General features: G+C 44.3%; 1 protein-coding gene across 1 annotated transcript; it reads right to left on the reverse strand.

Annotated features, from left to right (window-relative positions):
• Positions 1–10,319: 10,319 nt before the first annotated feature.
• Positions 10,320–19,007, reverse strand: KLF6 (KLF transcription factor 6). The gene is made up of 4 exons (XM_063099657.1): positions 18,680–19,007; positions 15,345–15,918; positions 13,820–13,943; positions 10,320–13,330 (listed from the first exon to the last, which is right to left on the reverse strand). The coding sequence occupies exons 1-4, from the start codon at positions 18,881–18,883 to the stop codon at positions 13,279–13,281; spliced, it is 954 nt and encodes a 317-aa protein (XP_062955727.1). The 5' UTR covers positions 18,884–19,007; the 3' UTR covers positions 10,320–13,278.
• Between the last annotated feature and the right edge of the window lie 2,342 nt (positions 19,008–21,349).

The raw sequence follows: 21,349 nt of genomic DNA on the forward strand, positions 1-21,349 counted from the left end.
TACATTAGCCTACAGTCTAACACAAAGCCTATTCTATAATAAAGTGTTGAATATCTCATGTCTCTTATTGAATACTGTATGACAGTAAAAACAGAGTGTCATATGGGTACTCACAGTAGGGTTTCTGCTGAGTGCATGCTGCTTTTGCACCATCGTGAAGTTGGAAACTCTAAGTTAAACCATCATAAGTCGGTGACCATCTGTATTTCTTCTGTTTACCCCGCAGTACCTGAAGGCAAAACCTTCTCTTAATGGTCTCTGCCACATCACACGATAGCACGAGAAAGCCTTGCTTGAGCCTAGCTTCCGGGTGTGAGAAGAAATTTAAACACACTCATAAAATACGAACACCCATTCATTTATTGAAGATAGCTAATGGTCTGTGATAAAGGCAAAAGTCTATTAGCCAAACAAAGATTTCTCTAGCTTGCTTGACGTCCAAACAGCAGGACGGCTCACTATTCTTCCAGCAGCCATGGTAGCTGAACTGTGGCATACACACAAAATACAAGGGAAGGCCTCTTTGATTTTGGGGGGTGGTGGGAGGTGAAACAAAGATATGAAAAATGAAGAGTAGTAATGGTGATTGGAAATCCAGGTAGACAGGGTGAGGGTTGATGCTGGTGCAATCCATTCTTTACACGCCATACACGACTTGCTCAAGATTTCCAAGGTCACAGAAGCTGTGATGTGTATGATTCAGTAAGAAGCAAACAGGGGTGGATCCAGAATACTTGGGTTCTTGTCTTGGCTCTGTCACTAACACCGTGATCTTACTACATAATATTACATAACATTGGTATTTCAGATGTATGGGAAATAATCATCCGTCAAAAGATACTCTCAGTGTTGAAACTGGCCAGAGACTGAAAGGAACCTGTTGAGTTGGATCTTTTCATGAGTTTAAGTTCTACAGGAGTTAGATGCAATATCTGCATAGCCCCAGGTGCACATCTATAAGATGTTAGCTCTCAGGGTGGCACTGGAAATTGAAGTGGGCTACTCCATCCAGTGGGTGTTGAGCTCTTGCCAACAGGTAAATTCTTCCTCTCCAGCCTCTGCACGCAAAGGCATCCTGAGCTCCTGGCATGGACTTGGACATCAGGTACAGAATCTCATCTATCCTCACAATAAACTCAACAGGTAGACATTCTTATCCCTATTTTAGAGAGGAAGTGAAACTTCCAGAGTTTAAGTGACTTTTTAAGTTCTCATGGTTAGAAACTGCTGGAGCTGGCATTCAAATCTAGTTCTGTTTGATTCCAAAGCACATCCGTCTGTTCATTTATGGCCTGTACAAGGCACTTATCCCAATGGGTTGAGAGGCTCAGTCTGTCAGCAATGTCACTGCAGTGGTAGAAACAGGACAGAGAGCTGGGAGTGGGCACAAAAGGGCAGAAAGGATGCAAAAGGGAAATTTCCCCAAGGTAGTAACTGGGCTGTTCGTCAGGCAGGTGCAAACATTTTTTGTGGTCTGTGCACACCGAAGTTATCTCTGCATTTGTTCAGTCTCTGTCACTGTATCTCCATCCCTCAAACGCAGCAAGCACTGACCTTCAGATTGACGGGGTAGCATGTAGACAATGTGCTCTGTACTCCCGAGTCATGCAAATAAAGACTGACTTGATCATTTCAAAACAATGACACTATTAAATTTAGCTTATGCTTGGTGGTGTCATTATCTTTGCTAAGCTTTCCTCTGCCAGCAATACCTGTCTATCCAAAAGAAAAGAACCCTCAGTAGTGGGCTGATCATAAAAACTGTGACTGATCATAAAGCAAAGATGAAAATCGTCTTTACGATGCGCATGTGCACAGAAGAAGCTAGAACAGCTCTTCCCTGGGAGACCTAAAGCAGACGGATGATTTTATGGCCAAATGGGGCAATCTTAATTTCTACCTGTTACTTTGTTAGGTCACTTGCTGTCAGTGAGGGAACCAGTAGCAGGAATGGTGAAGAACAGGCACATTCCAGAACAGCCGAGGGCTGAAGCCACACCAAGGAGCCAGCGGTGCCTTGCACGAGCTGCTCGTGACTTCCTCAGTGTTTGCACATTGAAGGAATAAATCCCGCATGACAACTCTGGGAGGTTATATTTCAAATTATTATTTTCTGTTTTACAAAGAAGAAATTACAATAGTAACCTACATTCCACTGGACTGAGATACACACTGCCCGCCTTAGAGCCAGGTCCTAGGCTAAGCACCTCACCTATATGATTTCTAATTCTAGCAACAGCCCATCACATTTGCTCCTACTGACCCCAACCTTATGAATGAGAGTTTCAGGCAGGGGAGATTGAGAGGCAGCAGCATCACTAACTGGAACACAGTCCAACTCGTCACGGTGCTGTTCTGTGCATCTGCTCCTGATAGCTGCACACCCATCTGAGGAATTTGGTAGATGGGGATTTCTGCCTCAAAGAGGCAGAGTGTCTTGGCCAAAACCACAGAGCTAGTGGTGAACAGGGGCTGGAGCCCAGATCTCCAGGATCTGGCACATTTAATTTGTTGCTGAGATCTCCTGAACGGATATTTCCCCATGAGTGATTACAAAAGACAGATGGTATGGAAAGAGTTGCTAAAAAGGAATGATGGCATTTGAGAAAAGTTTATGTTAAAGGGGCCTGAGACAAGAACAACCTGACTCTAAGTCAGCATCGGGGTCAAGGTGGAGCAAGGTCACATTTTCTAGGGGTGTTGTAGATATGGGAACTGTATCAGACAGGTGCACACAGGTTTTCTCACTTACTACTGCAGCCCTTTGAAGGGATCCCATTGCACAGAGGAGATAAAGACACAGGGCACTCCCATGACCCACCCATGGTGTGCAGAGGCACCAGGAAGGGATTTGAGCTCCTCTTTCCCATCTCAAGGACTCACCATCTCATGCTACCTTTAACCAGAAAAAGACCACATGCACTTTGCAATGTCCCTCATGAAACGAAAATAAGATGAGCAGTGAAAGCTTAATCATCCAGCTGACCTTGAGGACAAAGATGACCATTCTGCTTTAATGTAGTGAAATAAACATCAAGTGGCTTGCAAGGAAAGAGCAGGAAAAGGCAGCATGTTGTGAAAAAGGAGGTTTGGAATTTGGAGACATTTTAATCAGTCTTCTAGGAACACCCCTTTTATTGCTCATGTGCAAAAGGATCGTATCCAGAATTAAAAAGGTTTTGCAATTTGTGTAGCAATGAGGAGTCAGAGCAGTTGATTATTTAAATGTAATGACAAGCACAGAACTTGCTTAGATAAGGTTTCACTTTCATTTTCCTGAGTAGCTCTGTTCAGAGGAATGTGGTTTTTCCTGAAACACTAAATGCGTTTGTAGATTTGGGAGATGTCCTTTAAATTAATATGAAGTTGAAACAAAAAGAGCTCGTGTAGGGGATGCCCAGGTGGAGATAAGTCTTACTAATGTTGTTTTATTCAGAACCAACTTGACAGCATTGTGGATTCCCCTGATCAATTTCCTCTGATCTTCAACTACTTCATCTTCTCAATAATCTTCTCATCTAAGGAGAAATGGGAGAGGAAGAGAATAAAATACAAAATGGGTGATTGGTCTTATGTAAAGCCCTCCGGGCAAAAAAATTACCAGAAAATGTTTTGGATCAAATGGATAGTTGGATTTTACTTAGAGATCCTCCTTAGAATGAATATTTCCAAGATGTTAGAGAGAAGAGCAAAGTAGTAACAGAAGCAGATTCACTTGTTCATTCATTCAGTCATTGAACAAGCATTTCCAGGCATTCAGGAGTCCAAGATGTCAAATTACATACACACGATTACTAGCCCAAAGGAACTCCTTCTCCAGGGAGGGAGAGAGAAAGGTGAAGCCCAGAGCAGAGGTGGACGCTGAGTCTTGCAGGGCTTCTCATCCACATCTGAAATGCATCGCGCCTCAGGAAGGATGTGCCAGACATTCACTACGATTCAACCACCGCATACTAGAAATGAAAAATTCTGTTCGTTCCATGTTCAGCTCCATCCTGGGTATTCGATGGTAGAATCTTTAATGGTTGTTGGGAAGTAAAACATTCCTCTGCCACGTGTTCTCACAGACAACAAGCCCTGAGCAGGGCAGGTGTGGTCTGTGGCCACAATGCATTGCCCTGGCAACTTCTCATCTGATCAAATCACACACAAGCCAGAGGGGCCATGAGCAAGATGGTGCAGGAGCTGTGGGTGGACACTGACGTGAACATAGATCATCACTGTGGTCAAAACCAGAAGCAGGTACTGAGCATCGACTCTGCACAGACACTGCGAGGTGTGGGCTGGGGCCACATATGAACAACCTTCGCTTTGAAAGGACAAGCTCTCTAGCTGTGCATTACAAACGATAAATGAAAGCGTAAAGGTATCTCACACTAAGTATCCAGTAAGGTGCAAATAAGAAGCAAAGGAACAGAAGCTCAGACTGGCTCTTAGGCTCCTCTGGTGGCCAACATTTGAGAAAAGGTGGAGGGACCCAGCATGAAGCCTGAGCAGGTGAATGAATGAAGTGTGGGCTTGGCTCCAGTATCATCTAGCACTGGCCTGCACAGAGTTCAGCTGTGAGTAGTGGAGAAGGTGATCGCAGGGCCAACCACAGACAATAGAATACAGAGGTGGTTCTGCAGCGTATTTTATATAAGAGCACCTGTTACTTTTGTAATGTCTAATTTGAGAAATTAATGAAGTGGCTAAACATAGTATATTATGGTAGTGGGAAGACATGGGCAGGGCTGTCTCTCTGGCCCTGTCTCACACTGACTGTGTGGGTTAATTGACTGTGCCCCAGGTCCATCCCTGCAAAATGAGAATAATAACGGCTGCGTGATCACCAAACCAGTGTCCTCACCAGGGGCACACTGGCCATTTTGTGACTCACAAGGGCCATCTGCATCAGACTCACCTGGAGTGCTCATCGGTTGAAAAAAAACTGCCAGTGAGGCTCTTTTAGAAACAAGTGAATAGCAACCCCAAAGCAACACCACCAACAACAAAACCCTCTGCAAATGTATGGTGTTTCATGTCCACGAAGGATAATGAAGGCACGGGGCACACGTTTGTGGAGGTCATGCCCATGGGAAGGCTGGTGAGGATCACAAACAGGTGAGTAAAACATAACAATGAACTAAAACAGAACACAATAAAGAAAACAAACCAAGTACATCTGAATGCAAGTATGATCGTAATTGCACAGAACCTGTGCCACATTAAATTGGTTTGTAGTGCACAGACTGATACTTTGTGATATATGGGGTATTTCATGCACTTAATTCATTTAGCTAAAAATATGCAATAAATAATGCAATAATTTCAGAGGACCATGATAAGACATCTGTGTGGTGGTGACTTAAGCAGAATCCTCCTGACTCAGAAGAATTGGGCCAGTTTCAGAATTTATAGCCACTCATGAGGACTGTAGGAACAATTGGGACTTCTGGGTCCTTTGTCCTTTGTCAAAACCACAGTAAATTCAACTCATTGAATGTGTTGGTCAATTCAATTCTGCCATTGGTTGGTATGTTCACGGCTTTGACAGGAAAGCGTCTTCCTCAAAGACTTGCAGAACTTCCTTCCTGCGAGATTTCAGTAGCACAGTGAGCATTGCAAGAGGAAAGTCCTTTACAGATTCTAAAGATACAGCATAATATTTTATGCTTGTCCTTCACTGAATTTACTGAAAAATTATGTCATGCAAACTAAACACGAGTACATTTTCCTAATGCTAATTTTAAGGGAAAAATCCATTTTTAAATAAATTCTATAGGAAGAATGAGAATTGTTTTCCTGATTAAGAAATAACTATGTACCACACCATAATAGTAATTATCAACTATTGGTTATTTGTCATAGTCTAGGCCATGCACTAAGTCCTGTAGGTACTTCATCTCTACTTCTCCAACAATCCTGAGAGATTTCCCACTACTCCCATTTTAGAGATGAGAAAAACACAGCTCAAAGGGTTGAAGCAACAATCACAAAGCCAGGAATTAGTGAAGTCTTTATCTGGACCTTCCATGTGGAAAGACACACCATTGATCGCCTAGAACATAATAGGGTAAATACCCACCCTTTACAAATATAACTCTTAGAAACCCTTAAAAACAGTAACTATAGGTTCTGTGACTGTTGAAAGTTTCCAGGGAAATTCACAGCTTGAAGAAAGAGCTACAGGCTGCTTGGTCACAATTTCCCCACATTTTTGTACACGTCTGATTTCAGCTGCCAACCCAACTGGTCATGAAAATACACGCATCCTTAAAAGGTGACTTCCCTGGTTGCCTAAGTACAGGAAGGTCGGTGGCTGGGTCATGATTGATTAATGGTGAAACATTAATGGGGATCCAGAAGCTGTGGGCAAGCTTCCCCTCTCAAACCCCATAAACCTGTCTGGTGAGGTGACGGTGTGACTGGCCCTGTTCACATGGTCCCCTCCTCTGGCCTGACCTTAGCCTTGAGGAGGTTGCTGTGTTACACACCGGAGAAGCCCAGAAGCCTGAAGATCTGTGGGGACCATCCACAAGCACTTCTACTTATTGCAGCAAAACTCCATTCACATTTCTTAGTGAACCTCTCCTCAGATCTAAGGGGTATTGCTGAGAGCAACGTCAGAAACAGGGGGCTTTCTAGTGACCTCTTACCCTACAAATCCTCCAGTAGCTCCGGTCTCCTCGTCTCTATCTTATAACAAGGCATGAGGAAGATCGGTATTTACACTTGCATCGTTATAGTTCAGTGTTTCTAATCCGTAGCTAACACTAACACTCACTTTAAATTATGTTCACTAAATGTTTTATGTATTTGAGTTTTGTCCAAAGGCAATTTTACCACAAGGAATTAGATTTTTAAAATGGGAAACCATACCCACACACACACGTCTCATGGTGAGCCAGCTTGCTCTAGCTTTTGAGCTTACAAATAAATCACCTATTTTGCAGAGGATAGTAAATTGTACATGGAAAGTGAGGGTGATAGTGAAGGGTTTTTTCAAATTCCCATTGGAACGAGCAGATTTGGAACACCACGTTTCACTGCCATCTTGCCTGTCCTACTTTCTCATCTCCTCAACAACACAAACAGGAAAATAGATACTTGGGGAGTACCGCCTGGATTCCAAGTGAGTTAATTGACAATGTCAGTGCATGTCATGACCTATGTTGCACATCTGGAAGCAAGCCCTGCACAACCACAGTGAAACGTGGTAATGTAAAACTTAAGAAATCACAGGAAACAGAGCTATGCTTGGTTGATACGTGCAAGTCACCCATCAATGACCTTGGTCATTGACAAAGGACAGGTCTTAGGAAAATGGTCACATATAACATGGTGTACAGTTCTCTATCATGTAAGCATTTGAGTTTTTAAAAAAAGTTAATTGCTTATGGCAGATTTGATTTGGGGGCTTGTAATTAAAGGAAAAGTTCCAGAGATCCTGTGATTTATTTTTTGCACAGATTATGCAAAGGGAGCTAAATGCGAGGTGCAGCACCTGGGGTTTGGAGGGGCTCATATTGACTATGGGCATCCTGTTGATCTGCCTTTTATTGAAGATTCCACAGTGACAGTTCAGTACAGGGTGGCTCCTAACAGGACATGTGGGACCCAGATTTGTTCTCCTCTTTGTCTCTTCTCATTCACAGTCATTTAGAAAATTCTCATTAAAATTACTCAGAGTGAAACAGAAAGACCTTGTTATAAAATAAATCTAGTTAAATACACTTTGTTGTATTGCCTCATTTGTGTGATGCATGGACCTAATTTTCCTCTCTTTGTATCTTAACTATGTACATTAGGTGATTCCTGCCAATTAATGTAGAATGTCACATCCCCAATTGCTTTCTCTATCTTCTTAAACATTAAAAATAAATACGTGCCATCTGTCTCATATCTTGAAAGCAATTCAAACTGGTTACTTTTGTTTCCTCAAGGATTACAGCACAGCATTAGTGCTTCTGGATTGTGAGAAAGCTCTGTTTCCATTTCACAAATGTAATGTTATTTTAGGGTGAATCCTACAGATTGAGCAGAAGTCTCTCATGAGAGTTTGGGCAAGACAGAAAGCCGTGTACTGTGGTGATTAAAAACATGGTTTTTGGCATCCAAGAAACCTGGATGGGGACATTGAGCCTGCTGTAAGCTGAGTCACCTTGGGAAAGTGGTGTAACCTCTTGAAGCCTCAGTTTCCTCATCTGTGAAGTGGATATAACACCTACTGTTTGAAGCACTACTATGGGAATGATATACATGTGAAATGTATTGTCTACCCACTTCCTAGTTAAGGGATAAGAAGTAGGTAGTAAGTATCATCATCATCATCATCACATTTTTCAAGGGGAATAATTCACTCTGGGGAGGAGTGTTGTTAAAATAGTTCATGGAAGCATAACGTTAAAATATAAGAAAGGAGTTATGTATAAAAGCAGTGTTCTTTCTCTGTAGCAATTAAAATATAAAAGTGAGAAATTTTTCTCCATTGCTTCCATTATCCTTTGAGCATATAGGTCAACTTGGATTTGAAATGGAATTAGTGAGATAGGGAAACTTGGAGGACTTTGGATCCATTTATGGCTACAATAGCACTTTTTGAAAATATTTTTTTTCAAAATAAATAAAATGGTACACTATAAAGCACCAAATGCCTGAAGAAATTAATTATAATTAAAGGGGCAATACAGTCTGAGAATGATGTGTTACATTCTGAGAGCAATTTTCCGCAACAATACTTTCTCCTGTAGCATAAAAGAAAGCTCCCTAGATCTGAGCTGAGCACTCTGAAGATGCTGAACGTGTAATTTGAAGTCCACCCTATACTCACAGACCACAGAATTGTAGTGCTATAGAAAATGCTAACTACATGTGACCTATCCCAAACTACTTTAGTAATAAGCAAACTGAGGCCCAGTATAGCTCAGCAAATTGCCCCAAAGCACACAGCTTGTTAGAGCTAGAATAGTTCCTTTCTTTTAGCTAGGTTTCAAAAAATTTGTTAAGCAGAGTGAAATTGTTTTACTTCTATGAATATCCTAGGTTTGCAGCTGATTCCTTCCATGATGGTTCTCCTAAGAGCCTTATTTGAACATAACTTGGCTGTTTGGCACAGTCTTTGCATGACAAAGTGGTCAAGTCTTAATAGTAGCTGAGAATGCATTATCAAGACTTTATTTAGACTGTACAGTCAAGGCAATCCAACTATTAGTCATCCTGACATGTGTTCCAGAACATAACACACCCATGAGCACTGGCAAAACTGTCATCTGCTCTGTGCACCCTGCCTACCACAACTCCTTCCAAACTGCTGATATTTTTACCATAGTTACGGAAAGTAAAATACTTAAAAGTTCCTAATCTGGGCATGCATTGAAACCTTCCCTTCCCCATTACAAAATTAAAAGCACCTTGCATAAACTCCACACATTTAGCAAAGTGAAGGTATACTGGAAAGAAAGCAGTGAATATGTGAGTCACCTGGAATAGAGAACACCCTTACCATCAAACTGATGAAAACACACATTGATTGTACCCAATCACTATTGATTGGCTTAATATAATCTGAAAACAGATGGATCAGTTATCACTGATCCACACAGTGAAATAAAACTGAGACTGACATCTAGAGCTACCCACTAAAAACATTCTAAAAGACAAAATCTTCCTATTTGCAAACAAACTCTGCATCCCCTTGCCCTTTTAAAGAGATATAAAATCATCTGGAGATGATGCAATCTTTTACTTTCTGCCCTACTTTATGGGTTGAAGCAGAGAAGCCTGCGGGTAAGGAAGAGTGGGTTCAAGAAGGCCAGGGGAATGGCTTTCTGGCCTGGTGTCTTTCCTCTGTCACCTTCACCCTCCCAGACACAGCTCAGCCAGGTGGGCAGCCAGATGGAGTCAGGGAAGGCAGGCCCAACTCTGCATAACTGCGTAACTGGAACTGGAACGGGGCTGCTGGAGCTTGGGGGAAGGGAAAGGGACATATTCATGCCTCTGCCATATATTCTCCTGGCATGAGTGACAGGAGGATAAAACCCAGCAAGTGTTTTCTTACTGTGCTGCAAAGCCCCCAAAAACCAATGCTTGTTTTTGTCGGTCTTAAGAGAAGAGTACTCAATGCAATTTAGGGACAGCAATGTCAGTCTCCTCACTACAGGCTGTGGACAGTTGAGAGGAAGGGACTAAAACAAATGGCCTGCAGGGCTGCACAACGGAGATTTCCCCGGGGGAAGAGCCAGGGTGATTCATCCAGTGGGAAGTTGTTTCATCAGCCCCCCAAAAACAACCAGACTCAAGATGCTGATAAGAATTCTTTTATGTTATTCCAATAAAAAATACATTCATACAGAAATATAACAATCTTGCAAAAAACAATTTCAAATAAAATCTTGTAAAACAAAATTTTACAAAAATCTTACAAAGATTCTTTAGATAACAGGGTGCTTCCAAAAACAAAAAAAAGAAAGAAAAGAAAAAGAAATTTCACTAATAGAAATTTTTCTTTTTTTTTTAAATTTCAAGCAAAAAGTTTCTGCTTGATTGAGGCTCAGTTATCACCTGAACAGAATGTACTTCTTTATGTACCTGCTCATTATGAAAATTACAGGCATTGACATGTATGGCCCCAGCCCCGCCCAGCCAAACAACTCCAGTGGTGTTTTTCATAAGTGAGACAAGCCAGTGCAAGTTTTTCTTTCTTTCTTTTTTTTTGGTCTTTTGTTTACCTTCTTGCTTAATGGAATTGTTATGGCTAAGCACACAGCAGGGCCAAAAAAGGAGTTTTCCAAAACCCAGCAAATCAAGTGCTTGGATTTCGAATTGCCAAAAGAAAAGTGCATTTTCCCCCTAAGCAAATTGAAATGAGTTCTTTAGGTAAATGTGTTCATCAGCCCAGATTAAAAAAACCAGTTACGTGAGCTTTAATCATCGCTCATCTCCAGGAAGATCAAACAAAATACCAGCCCAGCCAGACTCACATGTATATGTATATATGTGTGTGTATATATATATATATAAAGAAAAGATCCACACCCACGAACCCACAGCGGGATGAAATATCAGCTGTCCATGCTGTGGTATGCCAATTTGGGGAAATTACTCCTTGGAAAAACTTGGAAAATCTACATGCTGGAAAAAATAGCTTCATTTGCATAAAAAGTGTTCTAAAAAGAATCCCTGTGATTAGCTTAGGTTAGATCTTCTAATAAGGCTGACATTCAAAATAAAAACCTTAGTGTGTCTGAGTCTGACTAGCGCTCCAGTATTCTGTTCACGCCACTTCTGAATGGCCAAAGGGACCCTATTCCAGAATTGCCAATAGCAACAAGCAAAGTCAGCAGTGTGGAATAGATTCAATGCCAAGAAAGTCTTTAGCAAATCATTAAATTAAAGATAAAGCCTCTATAAAAGTTAGATTATAGCTTTCATTTTACCTCCTTTATGGCCATTTTGAAATATTTCTTCACAGGCTGTGGACTTTTCTAGCAAAACATTCTAGTTTCTCCTTAAAAAAAATATTTATATATTATCTATATATATAATATATATATACACACATACACATACTGTACACACAAATATACATACACAAGAATCCTGCCAACTTTTTAAAAAAAGTAGTATACCTTCTGTATTACCAACAGATAGCTAGACAGGTACATGAAACTTGTGCCTTTTAAGCAAATACACTAACATTGTTTCATACTCTGTATCATTAATGTGTGGGAAATGTTACATATTAAATACAGCCGGTGTGTGGTCTATACACTTGTTGTGCAAGATCTATGTGACAGTTCACGGTGGCAGAATTGGTCAGATCTTTCGATTATCATGTGTTTTCCATTTTAACACTGATAGTCAAGTTGTCTAAAATATTGAACAAATACTGACAAGTTAAGGGAGTTTTCATCTATTTGTCTTTGTGAAGGAGGACCTAAAAGAGGTTTTTTTTTTTCTGTATTATACATTGATACAGTACAATGCCAGGTGAAAAAAGAGCCTTAATAAAGCATGCATCACCCATACCCCTGTGTGAGACCCCCACAAAAGGGGTCACTTGCATAAGGCACCATTATGAAGGTCAACAGTGCATTAACAGCTAGAAAACCAGAAATTAGTCCTCAAGGCATAAATAAGAGAAACATAGCTGCATGAGAAAACAGTTCTAAGCTTTAGTGGTTTTATCCACCCAACTGAGAAAAATTTTAGTTCTCAGTCTACTGTAACATCAGACCAGCAATTCCCAGCCCCAGCTTTTTGACTCAGTATATGTCCAATTTCTTCAAAGGGCATCACAAAAACCTCCAAAAACTTAACTTAAATTCAGAATCATTTAAAAACTAATCCTATGCTGCACGACATCTTTCTGGAAGGGAGTGGTACGAAACTGAATGGGGGAAATATTGTGTATTGCCAGGCCCAGGTGGCTAGGGATTACTGTATTAGACAAATTGTATCTTAGCTGCTCATTAACTGGAATCAAGATTGCAGTCCTGATTTAAAAATGGAAAAGCATACAGTTTCCCAGACCATGCATGACTTTTTGTATTATAAGGAAAAGTATCATTGTGTTATATTTGTAAATACACAGCTTATACAATGGGTTACAAATGAGCTCTGTTGTAGCAAGTAAAACAAGCTACTTGACACATTGCACGTTTAATAGCTGCACCAGACACCAAAAGTTCCTTTCACACAGGAAAGGGGTAAAGAGGCTCCCCTTCCCCATACCACTCACCGCTCTGGGGTCCTGAGTTCCCACTCCCACCCTCCAGGTTTTTCCTTTTTTTTGTTTTTTGTTTTTTGTTGTTGTTTTTTGTTTTGTTTTGTTTTTCTAAGGTGCAGACACCCCCCAGGAAATGACTGGTGGTTGTCTCATCTCACGGTATACTCCTTACACACAAAACATTCAAACTACTTTTTTCCTGTCTCTTGCAGTCTCGCTGCCACAAGGAGAAAAAGTTTACCTCATCATACAGTCAGTGATAGATCCTCAACATACAGTCAACCCAACCATTAACATTCTCAGTGCGCATGCTCACGGCAAAGGCTCAGGAGCCACTCAGAAGGTGAGGACCAGTGGCAACTCCAGGGTCACCCAGACACCACGCACCACGGTGCAATGCCGCTCCTTACATGACTGTGTAGCCCTCGAAAGACCTTCCGAGGAGAGGTCCTGGAGGCAACTGGGTGGGGTGCAAATGGCATGCTTTGGCTGGAACACGCATCCCTCCTTCCATGGCCATCTCTCAGCCTGGAAGCCTTTTAGCCTACAGGATTCACTTCTCTGCCCCCTCAGAGGTGCCTCTTCATGTGCAGGGCCAGGTGGTCGGACCTGGAGAAGCACCTGCAAGGGCAAACCGGAAGCGGAGAAGTTAGGTTTCCACCCTTGCTGTGTTACGGACCAGCATCTCACTCCCCTGTATAGCCTGGCCTGATCACTCTGGGGGCAGAGGCAGGGCTCTCCTCAGAGTCACTGCCAAGGCTTTCAGGGGCAGGAAAGTGTAAATGAAGGACGTCTCCAATCAGCAGCTAGTTATTTCTTTGCAGAATTTAAACTGACCTCATTTTTAATCTTCATATCTGAAAACTATTAAAGGCCAATCTTCAACAAGTATCAATGAAATCACCCTATTCTCATGTACACCTGGTACACTTCTTCCTAACATGGACAATGAACATATTAGAGACTTTCTAAAAGCTCCTAGGCTTAAAAGAAACGTCAGCCAATGGCATGTCACCGTCTGCCTTCCTTCAAAAGTCCGCAGGACACCTGTTCTGGTCACGGCATCCCACAGCCCATGTCTCTTTGGCAGAGCAGCCCTCATGCACGTACCTGTCACAGTGAGCGCATTTAAAAGGCTTGGCACCGGTGTGCTTTCGGAAGTGTCTGGTTAACTCATCACTTCTTGCAAAACGCCACTCACACCCTTCCCATGAGCATCTGTAAGGCTTTTCTCCTGGGAAGAAAGCACATGACAGACACACATGACTTCACTGACATGCCGAGAGTCAACACAAGCACTGGCAGGACGCAAGTCCCAGGTCCCAGGGGCTTCAGGAGTTCATAAGATGCTTTGGTTAGGGACAGTGCCTGGCCATTGCAAGGAAACAAGCCCAAGCTCCTTCCGGAAATAGCCTCAGGCCTCCAATTATTGTCCCAGGGACCCAGGTTTGGCAAGGCCCATGCTACTGCAATCAAAGTTAACGTGTAACAATGACAATTACTCAGACTGGTGGAATACTTGCAGGGTGAGGTGTCAGCCTGCTGGACCTGCAGCCATGTCGAGGGCAGAGTTTTATTGCTTTCTCCATGGAAACTGTTTCTCTTCAGCACTGTTTTGTTTCTTACTCACATCCCTGTGGAATGAGTCTTTGCAGTTTCCTCTGAAACCTGCCACATTTCTGCACAACTGAAGTCATGCGTTTCTGGGAAACCCCTTCCCAAGGTCTTCAAATCACTTTCTAATCACTTTCTAAATGACATCCAAATGACCAAGTGGAATTCATTCCTTGGTCAAATTATACATATAAATTAATAGAAGTGCTACCTGAGAATATAAAAAATTTCCAAGGCCAATCCTAGAGTGTGCTGTTGGGACAGACATGGGGCTGGTTCCCAGGAAACCTGGCTCCTGATCTCAGCTGTCATCAAGTCCTTTCAGGACCCTGACTTGATCTCTCAGCAATTTCCTCTCAAACTGGTAAGAGTTTGCACATTGTGATCTCAAAGATCCTTCCCAACTCTAAATTTTCTGTGATTCTTTACCAGTTAACCTAAAGACTGTCATGGTACTTTTAGATGGAATTTTTATCTAATTTATGGCATTTCATTAAGAAGTCGTTGTTGCCATTTTAAACGGTATCAGAATACACAGAAGAACTCTCCATAAATACCCATTGATCAATACTGCTGCACATGGGTCCTGCTGAGGTCTCACACCCTCACTGTTAGCACTAGCACACTCCAACGCTGCAACCCTGTCTGGACCCTTTCATTTCAGAAACTAAGGGGCAGCTCAACAGAATGTGACACACGGACACTGGGGGACAGGCACATGGGGCCTTGACCAACCAGATTGCTGAAGTGGGTGGAGGTTTGGCTGTCAATGGAAAATGTGATCTAGCATCTTGTTTGTTTAATCTGAGAGTGCTACCCATTCGTCCAACTCGAATGTCCAGTCTCTAAGATTCTACTCTGAACTCCCCAAAGCCCCAATTCTTTGGTGGAGAGAATTTAGGAGGTGAGGACTGGTCTGCTCTGACCTCACTCTGTGGTGCCCCGGCTCCCTTCCAGGGCTGGTGGGATTCAGTGACACCTGCCAGCGGCCGAGACCTCCCTGGCCCATGAAGGGACTGACCTGTGTGCGTGCGCTGATGTGCTTTCAAGTGGGAGCTTTTGGTGTAAACTTTCCTGCAGCCATTGAAGTGGCACCGGTGCACCCTTCTCCTGCCGTCTGGGGAGGCGTCACCACTGCCCTTGTCCCCGGGCTTCCCTGAAGTCCCGTTGCGCACCTTTCCTGGCGAGGGCAGCTCACTGGACACACCCCCCCACAGTTGAGAAGGATCCCTACTCAGTTCTGGAGAAGAAGGAGGTGTGGAGGTGACGGAGGAACTCAAATTTCCCGAATTGACCAAAACTTCGCCAATGGGGTCAGAGGTAAACTTGGCAGTGGGTGAAAGCTCCTCTGAGCTGTCAGAAGATTCGCTGCTGACGTCTGAGTTTAGGCTGTTGGTCTCTATGTTGTAACTAAAGCTTGGACTGATCGGCGTATCCTCTGGGGGACTAGAAGAAATCTTCAGTTCAGATTCCTCCTTTTTCTCCCGAGCCAGAATGATTTTGGTCCACAGATCTTCCTGGCTGTCAAATTTGATCTCTGAGGCTGAAACATAGCAGGGTTCGCTCTGGAGGTAACGTTCCAACTCTAGGCAGGTCTGTGCAAAATGAACCGAGAGGGCACGTGATTGTGACTACTGCCGAAAATGGAACCAAAAGCACATTTCCAAAAACATGCAGGAACAAAGGACAGATAAACTGTTACAGTGCCACTACCGCTAAGGGTGCAAAACCTCTCATAATTAAGAATCTGTGTCCTTATGAAAGTTAGAGGACACCTGGTTCTAGGAAAGGGTAAGAATTCATTAGAAAAAGCAGTGGGCAAAACCTCTCTGGGCTTCCTCAGTATTGGACATAGTGCCACAATGAGCGATGATCACTAAGTCAGTTTTTGTTGTTGTTGTCATAGTTACCAGTGTTGACATTTCTAATGAGTTTCCAGTACACAAGAGAACCAGCCTCACAGACATTCCACTCCCCCACCCCAACAGGTTTAACAAGATTATCTGACATTGTCAAGAACCATGTGTACTAAGGAAAGCCCCAGCCATCCGCCCTTCCCACACCACACGCGTCCACACACAGGACGGAAAGACTGCACGGCACACAGAGTGTTCCCTCTTGGAGACACAGCTGGTAACACAGGGCCACACTCAGAGCAGACAGCAGCTAGCTGTCTGTATTGAGAACTTCAACGGAGCTGCAGAGAAAAACATCCATTTCCTGTGTAGCTGAGACCTAGTATGTTTTCAAGGAATGCCATTTCCAAGTGCAGGGCCGTGCGTGCCACAAAACTTTAATTACTTCTACAGTGGTCAGAGAAAAACAAGCAGCTTCAACAACAGGAGTGGAGGAATACTTCCAGAATGGCCATCTGCTATTGTGGAGGATGCAAGGGGGAAATTACTCCATGGCCCTGCTGGGAGTCCCACAATGAACAAGAACTTTATCTACTGGCCAAGAGTACAACTGTATGAGTCATCACTCCTATTTCTTTCACGCAATGCCAAAGGAGACTTCCTTTTGAAATTCTGTCCAGCAGCCAAATAAGGACCCGGTTCAAAAATATACATGCAGTGTATCATAGACAAAGTGCCCCTCCCCAGCCCCGCAACCAACCTTTCAAGAAGCTACAACTGCCGAGATCAGCATCCCCTCTCCCCACCATTTCAAACTTTCTAGCCACTGGAAAAGAAAAATGGTAGGAAACATTTTAGGATTAAATTATGTCTGCCCTGATTTTCACTAGGATCAGCTGCCTACATGTCCTTATAAGGTTGTCTATACTACTGGCAATTCTACAGGTTTAAATGCCTATACCAAACTGCTCTTTTCAGCAAATCATTTTCAGGGCACTTAGGTCCTGAGCACAGCCTCCTCAAAGGGTTGGTGCTAACTTAGCAATGTGCGTTCTATAATAACACATGCACATCAGTCCCCTCCTCAGATCCTCACACAGCGGGCATGAGCAAGGAAAGGGGTGGAAACCATGGTTTTCTCTTTCCCCCTAAAATTAGACATCTGAGTTACAATGCGTACTCAAGTGTTCTGAAGAGAGGCGGTGACATATTTTATTGATGTTCCAAAGAAAAATGAAAGCACATTTATTGAGATCTTGTTAAACTTTAATACCCTGGCTAATTTAAAAATCTCCATTATGCTGATGAGCAGCAGGGACCTGAGCGAAGCTCTCGGAGAGTTTAAAAGCCTCTGAAGGCGACCAGGAGCCAAGTCTGGCTAGTTGCCCAAATCCCAAATGCCCGAAGGAAACTACTTAGATCAATTTCAATCACGTCTGAGGGCGCAGCTTCTTTGAGGAGGAAGAAGGGGGAGGGGAGAGGAAGGCAAGAGAGGATCGAGAACAATTAAGCAGGCATGAGAAGGCTGCAGCACTGCATTTCATCCTTCTTAAAAGCTTTCTAAGCTTTGAAACCCACAGAATATATGTGATCTGGTAATTCACTTTGTGACAAAAAGCAAACGGCACAGCAGGGCAGAGAGACAACACCGAACCCTCCTTCTATATTTTTAAAGACAACAGGACAAGTGTCGGAGTCTCTCGGCAATCCTACTAATTAGAATGGGAAGACATTGAGTTTCTTAAATTTCCAATGCCAAAAATTCCAGTGCCACTAAAATGTCGGAAACCAGGGTTCTTCCTCCCGAACTAAGACTTGAAGCAATTAGGACAGACTCACTGTCATATGACTGACAAGTCATGTTGTGCAAACAGTTCTGTTTTTTGGGTTTGTGTGTGTGTGTTTTTTATCCTGGTCAACACAGAATTAGGTAAGAAAAACAAGGCAAATGTTAAAAATTCCAAAGAGGGAAAACAAATTAGAAACGACCTAGAGCAGAAAAGAGCTGGCAACATTTTAGGTTTAAAAAAAAACTGTTATGTACAAACAGCAAAAAAGCAAAACAAAAACAAAATCCCTAAAAAAAAAAAAAAAAAAAAAAAAAAATCCCTTGGCAGTCCACGCAAGTTCGTTCCTATGACAAGATCCAGCTGTGGAGTTTGGACCTGGTGCAAGCACCAAACTTGTGCCAAGGGCTCGGGCCGGGATCAGGCCGAGGAGTGTGGGTCTCCCCTCGGGTGGAAGCAGTTCAGAAGCTCGGGAAGGGCAACGACAGTGCAGGGACAGTGACAACTACCCTCCGCGCTGCCCAGGCCCTCTGGGGGTGCCCTCGCCCGGGAGGCAGCAGAGGGCATTTTAAGACCCATTATTTTTAATTCTTAACAATAACCCAGACAATGCTCGTCAGCGTCACCAGAGACACCTCCAAGCACACCCCATCCTGACTGCGTCTCCACGCACTCGCTCCTCCGCGCCCCGGGCACGTGAAATCCCCATTTACCTGTTGCCAGTACTCCTCCAGGGACGGCAGGGCCGAGAAGTAGCCCGTCTCGTGTACGATCTGGAGCTCCTGAAAGATGCTGCACATGGGGAGCACATCCATGTCGGGCTGGAAAAGACAGTCCCCGCGGCCGGGAGGACAGGGCGCTACGCGGTCTGGCGTCGGAGCCGAAACTGTCCCCGCGAGCGCAGGTGAAAGTTTCATGCAAACTCCCGGGCCCGGCGATCAGACGCCCGGTCCAGACCCTCCGCAGCCCGCCGCGCGCGGAGCCCACACAATATTTGCAAACAGCGGACTGACTGCCAGCGTAAGCCCTGCAAAACTTCCCTATTCAAAGCTCCGCCGCCGGCCTCCCCTCCGCCCCCGCCCAGCTCCCCCCACTCCCCCTCCCCCCACGTGACTCGCCGCGCGCCCTCCCTGCGCGCTGCCCAATCGCGCCGCGCCCGGCCCTGGGGCCGCGCGCCGATGACGTCAGCTCCGGCCAATCGCGGCCGGCAACACACCGCGGCCCCGCCTGGCGTGACCGAGCCTCTCCATCACGGCCCTCTCCATTGGTCCAATTCGAACTCTGCCCGCTCTGATTGGAAGTCGGCCTCGCAGGCTATTTTTAGCAGGGTATATAAGGCGCAGGCGGCCACGCGCCGAAGGAGTCGGTGCTGCGAGGAGCGCGGCCGAGCGCTGGGTCCGGGGAACCGGGGCTGCGTGTGCCGCCCGCTCCTGTCCCCGTCGCCCTGGCCCCGCTACCGCGCGAGACCCGCTTCCCGCAAAGCACCCGGCAGGCGGCCGCCCCGCCTTGTCCCTCTCCTCCGGGCCGTCTCGTCCCCGGCGCTTCCCGGTTCCCGTCCCCGGGACAGCCCCGATCCCTGTTGTCCTCTGTACCCCTCAGTCCCGACCGCCCTCTCCTCCTCAGTCCCTCTCTGACCAGTCCCCTTCCATCCGTGGGGATGCCCTGTCCCCTCTCTCCCGTCCCTCTGTCGTCCTCTGTCCTGTCCACTTGAGTCCTGGCCACTGTGTTCTTAGTCCCCCTCTGTCCTGCCTCCCTCAGTCCTGGCCGCCCGGTCCTCTGTCCCCTTCTGTCCCCTTCTTGCCTCGGTCTGTCCCTTTCGGTCCTCCCCCCCCTCCTTCCTGGGGGTCCCCCTCAGTCCTGTCGCCACCGGCCGGAGTGACCCAGGGGAGGAATCGTGCAGAGACTCCTAACAATTGGGAGAAGTCTGTGTATCTTGTAGAGGGCACTCTCGAACCCTCACCAAGGTTAACGACTAGGTTTTTCCATGAATGTGTAAACAATTTAAATTAGGTCGAAGCTGACATTCAGTGTGGGTTTTTTTGTTTTGTTTTTTGTTTTCATATAAATTATCTCCTGAAACACACCATCATGTTTATTTTCACGAAAAATGCCAAGAACACGAAGAAAGCATTTCAAAATTCAAAATGGAAAACCGAATTGTAACTACTACTATTGTAGTTTATATTTCAAAATAGAGTTTCATGAACATCTTTTTAAGAAAGTTTTAAAAGAATGGACTGTAAAACATAATTTTTATAGAGTTTGTATTTAAGATTTAGAAGATGAGAGCAGGCTAGCACGGCCGGGTATGAGCCTGTAAGGTTCTGGGCAGGGACCTTTGTGATACTTTAGTGAACCTACTGTGTGTGGTCTGTGAGTAAAAGTTTTCCTTGCCTGTGTTCATCAGGTTTACTCCAGCAACTGAGAGGTAGGGCTGGGTGCATCTTGAGACTGTCTCCAGGAATGGAAATGAGTTTCTTTGAACCATCCTAAAACCCCAGTGACCAGCAGCTGTGGTAGTTGGGAAATGGTTGTAGTGGGGATAAGGTTTTCTCAGTAATTAGCAGCAAGCTTGCAACCCTGGCCCAGTGTGATGAAGGGAAGCAAGAGTCAAGCAAATCTGCCGCTGAAGGCCAGGCACCCCAGAACACGTGGAGGAGTTGGTGATGGAAGACATGTGGCCCCGGTGTTAATGCAGGCTGTCTGTGCAGTGCATGTGGGTATCATAGGGAGAGTGTCCTCACTTACCTTTGAGACAATAATTTTTAATAAGATATAATAAGTTTATCTGCATTCCTGGAACGTAAGTTTGTCCTTGTCTCTTACATGCACTGTCCAGTACTTAGAAGATTGTGTAATTGTATAGCTTATTTTTACAAGAATAAAACTAATTGGGCATAGTACAGATACAATCAAATCTGTAATTTTTGATGGGAAAAAAGGTGTAAAAACAGGGTACATATGTAGACTGAATGTCAAACAGTATAAATTCCATGACTTCCTGCTGCACCCATTTGCCATCCAACCCATATTATTCACACCCTGTGACTGCCCAGGTATGGATACACACACACTTACATAATAGGCAAAAGTCCCTGGGGGGTGGGCAGGAGACTGTGGATGTCTCAAAACAAAGTCATTAGCATTACTAAGTATGTAACTATTTGGTGGAAAAATATTAGCTCTGTATGTGAAAACAATCTTCTGGGATCTGAGCAATACTAGTTGTACTTGATTTATAAAAAATCAACAATCAAGGCCGGATTCATTCAGAAGGGGGAAATAGTCATGATGTAAAAGGATGGGCTTTGGGGCTGGCCGGTTAGTTCAGATGGTTAGAGCATAGTGCTGATATCTCCAAGGTCCAGAGTTTGTTCCCTGTA

The sequence above is a fragment of the Cynocephalus volans genome, chromosome 6 (assembly GCF_027409185.1).
Source record: "Cynocephalus volans isolate mCynVol1 chromosome 6, mCynVol1.pri, whole genome shotgun sequence".
In the NCBI taxonomy this organism is placed as follows: domain Eukaryota; kingdom Metazoa; phylum Chordata; class Mammalia; order Dermoptera; family Cynocephalidae; genus Cynocephalus; species Cynocephalus volans.

Excerpts from the sequence above, each read along its gene's own strand:
- KLF6 (XM_063099657.1), bottom strand. The coding sequence starts at position 18,883 with ATGAAACTTTCACCTGCGCTCGCGGGGACAGTTTCGGCTCCGACGCCA. Across the intron at positions 15,919-18,679 it reads TGGAGGAGTACTGGCAACAG|ACCTGCCTAGAGTTGGAACG; the intron begins GTAAATGGGGAT and ends CATTTTGCACAG. Across the intron at positions 13,944-15,344 it reads ACATCAGCGCACGCACACAG|GAGAAAAGCCTTACAGATGC; the intron begins GTCAGTCCCTTC and ends CTTTCTTCCCAG.